Consider the following 11658-nt stretch of genomic DNA (forward strand, 5'->3'; position numbering starts at 1 on the left):
ATGTAAATGTCAATGCATTTTGATAATTTTTCTCTGTATTTGGCTGTGTCATTGTTTACGTGCATGTCTATATTGAAGTGCCTGGGCAGATGCTATTGACAGGTCTCGCGGGTCAGGTGGAAAAATTTGGCCTCACTCTCTGTATCTGCTGCTCTACATTGACAGATTGACAAATGACTTATTTTCTGGAGTATATCCACGTGGACGTGTAGGCTACAATCAATCTTACACACTCTCTCGTATACTATCACTATATCTATCTCACTGTGCTCTCTAACACACTCTCTCTCTCCTTCTCTCAGATTTGAGTCTCTTGGACGTTTTCCTTGGAGCTACTCTTAAAGAGCAATGGCTCATTCTGACCTTTCCCCATGAGGCCTTTAAGAGAACTGTGGAGGCCCAACTGTGGCAGGGGCACAGGGGAGGGCAGAGAGCCCCCGGTCGGTGTCCCCCCGCTGGTGATATTGGGACCCTGAGAGCAAGAGCCTACCGCCTTTCCAGAGCAAGGGGAGGAATTTTTGTTGTTGTTGAGGCCCATGCCAGAGCCCGTACCCATTCCTAGGCCAATCATGTTGTTGTTGAAGTGATGGGTTTTGTAGTAGTGGTTGAGGTGCTCCGATCGGGCCAGGTTGGGCAGGTTGACGATCTCCGGGTGATGCATCCTCAGGCTCTGGCCTCCACCTAGCCCCCCGCCTGCACTCTGCGTCACGGTGGACCCCCCTGAGAGGCCGCCGCTCCGCCCGCTGGACCCGGCCCCGAGCTCGTCCTCCACGTTGACGATCTCGATAGCGCGGGCAGGGCCGTGGTGCTTGTGCAGCTGGTGCTGCTTCCTCAGCTTGTAGAACACCACCAGCATCACGGCTGCCATGAATGTTATCGCTACGAAGCAGCCGATGATGATCTTGGTGGTCTTCATCACGTCGTCCAGGCCCGAGAAGCCCGGCTCAGTGATGGGCACAGTGAAGGTGGGGCGGGTGGCCCGGGGAGAGGATGAGGACCAGCCGGCCGACAGCGAGGAGGCCGTCGTAGGGACTCTGTCAGGCCACAGGTGTCCAGAGGGAGTGGGGCCCGGGTGAACACGGATGAAGGTCTCATTGATGGCAATCAGGGCGGAGTCTTCCTCCCCGGTGGACTCCACTGTCTCCACTGTGACAGTGGTAAAGTAGGTGTAGTTGACACTGACATCAGCGGCAGTGACATTAAGCACAGCAGTCGCAGTTGTGTTGCCGGCAGAGTTGGTGACCATGCAGGTGTACTGGCCCGTGTCTCGCAAGGTGACATTTGTGAAGTTGAGTGTGCCATCGTGCAGGACAGAGATGCGGACCCGGTAAGAGCCATGGGTCATCAAGGTGCCGTTAGGTGTGATCCAGTTAACAGAAGTCATGGAGGTCCCGGTGCGACACTTCAGCTCTGCAGCCATGCCCTCAGTCACATTGAGGTCAGTCGGTGGTTCCACAATCACAGGGGCGTAGCAGGTAAAGTGGCTCTGGTCAAGCTCTCCAATGTACCTGCCCTTCAAGCCGGGTGGAGCATGGCAACGGGCGCAGCACGTGGTGTTGCTGGGAACTGTCTCTTTCAACCACCAGCTTAGCCACAGCACATCACAGTTGCACACCCAGGGGTTGTGGTTAAGATGCACTCTCTCCAGCTGGTGGAGCGGTGTGAAGAGGTCATGGGGCAGCGAGTGCAGCGAGTTATGGGACAGATTTAGCTCTTCCAGGTTTTTGAGGTCATCGAAGGCGTTGCGCTCGATGACCGACACCTGCGAGTGCATGAGCCACAGCTTGCGTAGTGACACGAGGCCCTGGAAGGAGCCGGGTCGGATGATCTCCAGACGGTTCCCCGAAAGCTCCAGCTCCTCCAGACGCACCAGAGCCGTGAGCTTGGGAATGTCCTTCAGTCCGCACATGCCCATGTTCAGGTACCGCAGGTTGACGAGGCCCACGAAGGCGGCATCGGAGATAAAATCCAGCTTCTTGAGCTCGCCCAGGTCCAGGCGTCGGAGGGAGGGCACGCGGTGGAAGGCGTAAGCGGGCAGCGTCTCGATGGGGTTGTTCCGCAGCCACAGCTCCCGTAGCTTGCTGAGGTACTCGAAGGCATGGGAGGGCACCAGGGTGAGGCGGTTGTCGAACAGCTCCAGCGTGTTGAGGTTGGGAAGCCCATTGAACGCTCCAACCTCGATCTGACGGATGTGATTCTTGGAGAGCTGCAGGATCTCGAGGTGCCTCAAGTGCTTGAAGGTGTCCGACTTGATAGTCTAGGTGGGAGAACAGGGTACAATTAGTGAGTGATTGGAGACTGAACTGACTCTGTTTAAAGACGACACCGCCAACAGGAAAATATCCTACAATATTTATTTATCCCTTTCGCCCAATCTGATATCATCATTTAAAACTGAATCAATATGACGCTGTATGGATAAAATCAGTATCCTCATAGATGCCTCTCTCTGCGAAAGCAGCGAACATTTCCGATTCCGGGGGGGTGAGATGTTTCTGGACCAGAGATCCAGGAGCGGTGGTTCAAATGAAGCTCATTTGGCCAGAAGTCAAATGCGCACAGCAAGTGAGCACAACTAAAAGCCCCTTAAATCTCTGACTGTGCGAGATATGTGGCCAAAGCCCACTGCAAGGCACGGAGAAGCCCCTGGAGTCAGGCCATCGCCTTTTCTGTATGTAGAGCAAGTGAAGTGCAAGTGGGGGGGCGTTGAAAACACAGGGTTTGTGTGTGTGTGTGTGTGTGTGTGTGTGTGTGTGTGTGTGTGTGTGCGTGTGTTGGAGGGGTGGGGGTTGGGGGGGGGGGGTGATCTATCAAGGCTTTGCTCTTATGGTACTCATTGGAGGAAAAAAAATAAAAATAAGCCAGAGAATCTAGGATGCCTTCAGGTGTTAAAACATTTTTAGATTTTTAATCATTTCAAGTGGTGCTTCGGGACACAACAAACCAAATCGGAATTTGCAGGCGGGAAGGGGGAAGCGTGGTAAATGTTTTTTTTATTTTTATTTATTTTATTTATGTTTTGGGTTTTTTTTTCCCTTCTTGGGGTTAGGGATCTTCTCAACAAGTCAGTTGACTCCAGCTCCCTTAAAATCACATCTGGCTCTATTTTAAAGGGGTTGGAATTATATTACACAAAAAAAGTTAGACATGGTAGGAGATGTACTGAAAGAGTATTTTGTCATTTGCATGTGTGTGTGTGTGTGTGTGTGTGCGCGCGCGCGCGCATTGTGTGTGCGTGGGCAGTGAAATACTGAATTTCAATTGTTTTCCAATTGCAAACATTTTTTTGACCTAAATTACCTACATTTTTGGCAACGATTGTAAACCAACCCACTCAAGATTCATGAGCATTCTACTGAGAATCTGCGGTCCACTCGTTCTGCCAAGTCACAAACACTTAACTGGTAAAGTGAGACAGGAAAGAGATGAATACACAACGTTTTGATAATCAAAGGCTTTGTTCTCCATCGTTCTGTAGATAATTAGATGCTACTGCCATCTTATTTCATCCTTTATTATCCTGTTTTTTTAAAGGGCCCCCTATTAGTTAACCTGCATGCAACAGGTTGATCTGCACATCCACAAATGGCAGCTCAATGGATGGACACACACAAAAGCACACACTTGAGCATGCACGCGCACGCGCACGCGCACGCGCACACAGACACACACACACACAGACACACACACACACACACACACACACACACACACACACACACACACACACACACACACACACACACACACACACACACACACACACACACACACACACACACACAACAGCGAGGTCGACACTCACCTGTATGGAGTTCTCCTGCAGGTTGAGGTATCGTGTGTTGACCGAGATGCTGTCGGGCACCTCATCCAGGCTCTGTCTGGTGCAGATTACCCGGCTGGCCTGGTTGGAGCAGGTGCAGTGGGCGGGGCAGGAGGAGGCGGCGGCCCCGGCGAGCTGCGGCCCCGGGGGGAGGAGCCTTAGTAGCAGCTGGGCCAGCAGGAGGAGGAGGGGGGGAGGGCAGGGAAGGCAGGTCACCGTGCTGATGCGCATGGCAACAGGAACATGACCCTGCTCGTTTTCCAAAGGTGTAGGTGAGTTCGCTCCACGCTGGGTCCGTGGCTCCGCTGCCGTGGGTGGGGGTGGGGGGCGGGGCTTGTTTTGCGTCGGTCCTCGAGCGGCAATTTGTTTCCCCTAATTCCACATCCTCGGAGATGCTTTGTCCACCCGTCAATCTATGTTTTTTGTCTTGTTTTTTTTTCCGGCATCGAGACGCGTAGTTAAACAGATGTTATTCCGCCACTTTTTTCTCGTTGTCTGGGGACTTGAGTGTAACATTTGAGAAGTGAGAAGCATCGAGGAGTTACTGTGAAAAACAAAAAAGAGCAGAGGGAGAGAGAGAGAGAGAGAGAGAGAGAAAATATTAAAAAACAGTATACACACTGTTTCCACCAAGAGAGTATGAATAGAACAAATAGCAGCTAAACATCTACAGTAGAACACATCATGGGGGGATTGTCAGAATGTCTTTGAGAGGCGGTTCTATTTGTGTCACCGCTCAAACCAATTCCGATACAATCTCCGAGTAGACGAGTTGTCAGAAATCAAAAAAACCTTGCGCACCCAAGGCGGGCGGAGGCGGAATCCTTTTAATTAACGGATCGAGGTGCCGGCGCTAAACTACAGACCAGGAAGCCAAAGTGTGCACCGTGACGGTATCTGCAGCTGCTGTTATGTCAGCGGCAAATGAGCGCCGGCCTCTTTTTAAAGCAGCCAAGTGATCGCTGGCAAGGAAAAGCAGCGCTGAAGGTCCTAACTAACAATGTTTGAAACAATGTTCTTCTTCTCCAAGAGGCGGGTGTGTGTGTGTGTGTGTGTGTGTGTGTGTGTGTGTGTGTGTGTGTGTGTGTGTGTGTGTGTGTGTGTGTGTGTGTGTGTGTGTGTGTTTGTCGGGAGGAGGCTGGCACCGCTCATTGTATTTCCATACTGGCATAATTATTTCATGCTTTAGGGTCAGGAGAGCGGCGGCGGAGGACAGTGGCAGTCTGCGCCAGCGCTAATAGACGGCCGGCTTCAAATCAGACTCGGGCAAACACGGGCGACGCGGAGCGCCTCCCCTCGCCTCAGCGGGCCGTTTGGACCCAAATGACCTTAGATAAGGTCGTCTAGCAATCTAGAGATGGATATTAATGATGGCCGTCGTAATGACGGAACTCTGACACACCGCTCATTTGACATGGCGAGCATTCTCACTTGGCACGGTGTGGAGAGAGGTGGCGGCGGCGGTGGTGGGGGGTCATGAGAGAGAGAGAGAGAGAGAGATTATTAATCTGATAGATGACTGTATGGCTGCAGGCGGAGAAGGGAATTATCAACACTACAGTAATAGATGAATACTGAACAGCTGCAGAGAGGTGGCCAGAGAGAGAGAGAGAGAGAGAGAGAGAAGGAGAGAGAGAGAGAGAGAGAGAGAGAGGGTGATGAAGTAGACAAAGAAGTAGATAGATAGAGAGAAGGTTGAGAAGAAAGTGGTGATGAGGGATAAAGACCCGGAGAGTGGTATAAATAGTTGGAAGAGGAACAGAGCCGCGTAGTAAACGAAAACAGAAAAAGAAAAAAAAAATAGAAGGGAGGGGGCGGGGGGAAGGCACATTAATATTAATAATGGCTCAGAGATAGAGGGAGGGAGAGAGAAGGAGGGGGAAAGACTCAATAGAGATGCATATAAAAGAGACAGAGACGGAGGGAGGGAATCGGCAACACGGAGACGCATATAAAACAGAGAGGAGCGGAGGGAGAGCGAGGCCAAAGACAATAAGGGGAAATGAATATGAAACAGGTGGAGCTCGCCGTATACAGTAGAGAGAGAGCGAGGAGCGACTTTGAAAGGAAGAGTGTGTGTGTGTGTGTGTGTGTGTGTGTGTGTACGAGTGCGCGTGTGTGATTTACTAGGGGTGGGTGGGCACGGGTTGATCAATAAAGTGAACGCAGGGTGTGATGACATTAGACGCACAGACAAGGACACGGTGATTAATCATATCAGCGGCACCATCTCCGGTCCGGAGAGCGAGACGCTGGCCACCGCCAAACTGGCAACCCGGCAGAAACAAAAAACAAAACCTTCTCTTTCTCTCTCTCTCTCTCTGTCTCTCTCTCTCTCTCTCGGCCACCGCCGCAGTGGCTTCCTGCCCTTCCCCCCCTCTCCCCACGCCCCCCCCTCCCAACCCCCACCCCATGCTCCAGTGCTCCGCCAAGAAGCCGCGGCACTAACCACCATATAAAATTAAAAAAAACATTTAAAAAGGTGCTCGGGAGTTATTTTTGGAAAGGGCCACACCTTTTTATTTAAATTTCTAACAGCCAGTGCAAAGAAGAAAAAAAAAAAAAAAAAAAAGGCTTGCCAGAGCTATTTCGGGGTAGACGCATAGACGTGAGTGAGGTGGATCGGTGGTGACGGGAGCAGGGGGGTTAAGATGGAGGCGGCGGCGCTGGGATGAGGGCGACTTCCTCACGTCCTAACCCCCCACGGGCGCGGCGGGCGGCTCGCGGCGTCCTCCGCTCCGCTGATGCACTCGCTCGCCCGCCTCCCCCTCTCTCTTTCACTCTCTTTCCTCCTGTGTGTGTGTGTTTTTTTTTTTTTTTCGCAGTCCCTCTTGGCTGTATCGCTTAATTAGCTCCATATAGATTTTTTAAAGTGAGAATGCTATTTTGTTTCTCTGCTCACTCTTCTCCTCTGGCCTCTGCTAGTGTTCACCACAAAATGCTTCTTAAGCTCTTCCTCTCTCTCTCCCTCGCTCCCTCTCACCCCCGGGCCTCCATTTTCCCTCCTTTTCTCTGTGTTATGTCCGTTGGCAGGGTGAACGTGCGCTATTACCCCTCTCTTTGATGGCAGTTTAACCTGGCACACTGACACATATTAACCTTTAACCCCCTCTCCATCCCTCCCTCTCTCCCCCACCATCCCCACCTCCACAAAAAAGGACACTGCAGCCTCATTCGTCTCTCGCGCACGCTCTCTCTCTCTCTCTCTTCCTCCTTCTGTCGCTTTCTCCCCCCTGCATTTAAATCTTATTCAACAGAGTTGCCATGGTTACCTATTCACCACAGTCTCCGGCTCACTCACTCACTCACTCACTTACTCACTCACTCTCGCTGATGGACTTTCTCTTTCCAGCTGTATTCCACCATTTTCGCATCCTGCGTCCTCCCCCTCCCTCATCACCGCCCTGACACACCCGAAAACGAATGGCACAGACGCGTGCGCGGATGGCTTCAACACTCCAACGGCCAAGTTTGATGGGAAACCGCCGAGTGGACAAATGTTTTTTTGTTTTCCCCCGGAAAGTTATCTATGCAGAAGAAGTCGGTCACCCACACCCGGTGCTCATCAGCGGGGGCTTTGCTGACACTGGATGCAGCAGATGGTTAAAGGGATACCCCGCTTTGTTTGGGAAATTTGTCATGTGTCAAAATTGATTTGTCAAAAAAGTGACTGTGTTTTAAACAACTAAGATCTTGTTTTTATTAGAGCTGCCAAAGTTAACGCAATAATAACGCGTTAATGCAAATTTGTTTGAACACCACTCCTTTTTTTGACGCATCAACGCATGTTTTCTGACGACCGTAGGACTTCTTTTCGGGGGGGAGGTCCTTGGCACAAAATCCCCGCTGTCTGATCTGTTTGTGGGCGTGTGTGTAATTTACAATCGCGTCAAGCCTGTAGTTGCCGTGGCAAAGTGACATATGAGGGAGTGCTGGGGGGGTTATATTGGTTATATGATTAGTTATATTGATTAGTTTGCGTACCGCATCGACACAGACACGTCTCACTGATATGACATGACATGACAATGCAACATACTTACTCTCTGTCTTTCTCACACACCCACTCGTGGCATGGTAGCAGACGCCGAATATTGTGATAATCCATGGATGGTGCCATAATGGAAGTTTTTCATCAGCACAATTTAAAAAGTGAGAAATAAAAGACTGTGCTTTTCTTATGTGCGCCGTGATTGGCTCAGAGACAGAGAAGGCGGGACATCCGGTGTCGCACTCTCTATGTCCTCACTCGCCATTGGTTAAACAGTACTAAAGTACCTTTCAAGGGTTTCTGGAAAATATTTGTCATTGTTTTGGGTTGTTAATTGATTTCCAATAAATATACATTTGCATAAAGCCAGCATATTTTTCCACTCCCATGTTGATACAGCAAGAGTATAAAACGCTCCCTTCAAGGTACATTTTGAACAGATAAAAAACTGTGCGATTCATTTGCGCTTAACTGAGATTAACTATTTGAATTGATTGACAGCCACAGTTTTTATGTTTTAGGATGCAAGACGTATCACTTCGATAGCTCCGCTTTTGAGATGCTGGAAGCTATATTTGCTGAGTTTCACAGGCAGCAGCTGCTTCCCTCTGCAGCCATGCATTGAGCTAACACAGTTAGCATGCAGCCCGTAACTATCTCTGTTCTGGACACACATGAAATGAAATTGGTGTCGACCTTCTCACCCAAATCTGGGATAAGATCGACAAAAGGGGAATTTCCCCAGAAAACTGGAGAATCCCTGAAACAATGGTGGTTACATACGTTTCTGACATTGGGGTACAGTGCATAGTAGGAGTGTACTTCTTCCCTATAGTGCCCGCTCTCCCCGTCGGCTTGGAGCTGGGAGCAGGTCCATCAATAATGACTCGGCACACACTCCAAGATGGCCGCGCACGCTACCGCAAGGAAGAGCTCATCATGGCTGTTGTGTGCAGGAGGAATAAATCCCTGAGCCACGCCGAGTCGGGCTGCACTTCCAAGGAACTGAGACTTGAAAACAGGTCCGCTCTCCCGCACTCCAAATATATTGATTTTACACCAAATCGTGACTTAAGGTTATAGGTACCGGGTATTGTTCAATACCAGTATACAGGCACCTTGTACACCTGAACACCTCGACTTTGATACTGGTACCTATTCTACCAATTTGCCATTTTTTTTTTGCCTTGAATAAAAATGACTCTGCCGAGCTTAAAAATAATCCCATGCCACTTTTAGTTTAATTTTTAACTCAGCGACGCTGAAGAGTCTCGGGGGAGTCTCGATAAGCGTCGGTCTAGACGCGTGTCGCCTCCCCGAGGACTTGGTCTTGACTTGGGGAGCCTTAAACGTAACGCCCCATATTAATTACATCCTATGCAGGTGGCTGATGATGGAAATGAACCAACAGGAAAAAAAAAAAAAAAATGTCAGTACCGACTTGGGGCTGGTGCAGGTGGAAGGTGGAGGTGGCGTTTGCCTGGAAGTGCAGTTGAACCCCATATTCGAGTCGGCCGGTGACTCTCCTGCTCCAGTGTGTAAGCTGAGGGCGAGGAGGGGATGTCTTCAACACAAATCCACACCGACCCACTCCTGGCACCTCCAGGCGTTGCCAGCGGGGCGAAAGCCTCCTCACTGTGCTAAGTCCTTTGGTTAAAAGAAGAAATCGCACCACTCTCCAACTGGTTTTATTCAGCCTCATTTAGCCGACGCGTGGGGGAAATCCACGATGTTAAAACAACACGATAGAGCGGACGGATCCTCTGGTTGGACAGATATGAAACCTGGGACACTTTTGCCAAACAATCGTCGTCACATATTACGGACTTCGGTTTAAAGGCAAACAGGTGGAAACCGGGATGTAATAATGAAGTCAAATCCAACCATTAGATCTATCACTTTCCCAGATGTTAATTTCCTCTAAGAAATCCCCTTCCGGGCTGGGCCTTAGGCTACACCGCCATGAAGATGAGCTCTGTGCAGCACGCAGCGCGGCAAGGAGCTGACTAATTTAGGACAGATAAAGCGGCACTAATATGGCGAGGCTGGCTGTCACCTGGTTACAGTGAAACATCAACTGTGTTTGTTGGTCTGCAATCCTTCACTTGTTCCAAACGGGGAAAAAATGTCAACTATCAACCCTCAAGCCCCCGCCCCGCCATATGTTACAAATACAGCAAAACGCACTGTACTGTAATCAACACCATTGAAGAAAAGTTCACAATAATCCCCCCACCCAATTATAATTCCGTCCGGACCTCTGTAACGTAAATAATTTTACGTTTGAACTCAATCTGCTCGACAAGCCTCGCTCCTGTCTTCCCATCGGAGCCTCCCGCTCTTCACCGGCCCCTTTAAAAGCATCGAAATCATATGAATGAACGGCAGGCCGATGTGACTTGGGGACAAAAGACCAGGACCTTTTACACCCCCCCCCCCCCCCCCCCCCCGCCCCCTGATTTTAATTAGAAAACCCTCTCAAAAAAAATGGTAATAAAAGGGAGCTTTATTCTCTTTAGAGGAAGGAGAGTCTCAACAGTTTTTTGTGGGGGAGGGCGGGTGTGGATGGGGGGGTGGGGGGTGCTTTTAAATGGAAACAACACCGGGGAGATACCCGCCTGGTTGTTATGCGAGGCGGAGGAGAGGAAGAGGAACCCCGTCCCCTTGCCCTCCCCCACTCCCTCCCCTGCACCCTCCCAGAATGACTCCCCTCCCTCCCGTCCTCCCTCCCTCCCACCACCACAGCAGCGAGGCTGGACAAGCCCTGGCCTTGTAAGTGAATGAAGACCTGACGTCACATGCCCACACACTCAGACAGACAGAGATATATACGCACGCACGCAGACACACACACACACACAAGCACACACACACACACACACACACACACAATGCACAAGCTGTAAGCGGTGTGACTAAGAGCATACTACTTTCCTTTGTGCTGCCTCCGTAAAACCTGACTTATGTCTGAATACTGCGGCAAGTGGGGGCAGGTTATTGAAATATTGAGCACAAGGTTTGAGACAAAACGTCAGTACAAGTGAATCAATGACGATTACTGGAGGGGGGCGCGTGCGTGCGTGTGTGCGTGTGTGTGCCTGTGTGTGTGTGCGTGTGTGTGTGTGTGTCTGTGTGTGTGTGTGTGTCTGTGTGTGTGTGTGTGTACGTGTGTGCGTGTGTGAGAGAGAGAGAGAGAAAGAGAGACAAATCCGGGTCAAAACAATGCGGCTGTAATGTAGTGATTCAGCTCCGGAAAGCTAACAATGGCTTCCTCTTCCTCACAGTGAAGGTAAACACTGAAGCAACTTTGCGTGTCTCTGGCAGCAGAGTTATGGGGTGGATTGGGGTGTGAATATGGCTCGGCGTAAGATCTTTACTAGGGCGATAAAACAAATGAATTGTGAAGGACGGTTTATTTTTTCTGATATTACATGCATTGCTGCATACACACACACACACAGACACACACACACACACACACACACACACACACACACACACACTCACACACACGCACGCACACACGCACGCACGCACGCACGTACACACACTCTGAGACGTGTTAACAAACAACTCCCAGCTCTGTGTAGCCATCAACCACTAAATAAAACAGACATGCACACTTAAGCATACAAATACTCTCTCTCTCTCTCACATACACACACACACACACACACACACACACACACACACACACACACCAGACACGCACACACACCAGACACACACACACACACACACACACAAGAGAACCCACACACACACGCACACACACACGCATACACACAGACACACACACACACACACACACACACACACACACACACACACACACACACACACA

The 11658-nt window shown here is 50.2% G+C and overlaps 1 protein-coding gene across 1 annotated transcript; it reads right to left on the minus strand.

Annotated features, from left to right (window-relative positions):
• Positions 1 to 298: 298 nt before the first annotated feature.
• lrrc4ba (leucine rich repeat containing 4Ba) lies at positions 299 to 4054 on the minus strand (the record flags this gene model as incomplete). The annotated part of the gene is made up of 2 exons (XM_080009000.1): positions 299 to 2257; positions 3806 to 4054. 2 exons carry the CDS (start codon positions 4052 to 4054, stop codon positions 299 to 301), a joined length of 2208 nt encoding a protein of 735 aa, XP_079865126.1.
• Positions 4055 to 11658: the final 7604 nt, after the last annotated feature.

Source organism: Zeus faber (assembly GCF_960531495.2).
Source record: "Zeus faber genome assembly, chromosome: 11".
NCBI lineage: Eukaryota > Metazoa > Chordata > Actinopteri > Zeiformes > Zeidae > Zeus > Zeus faber.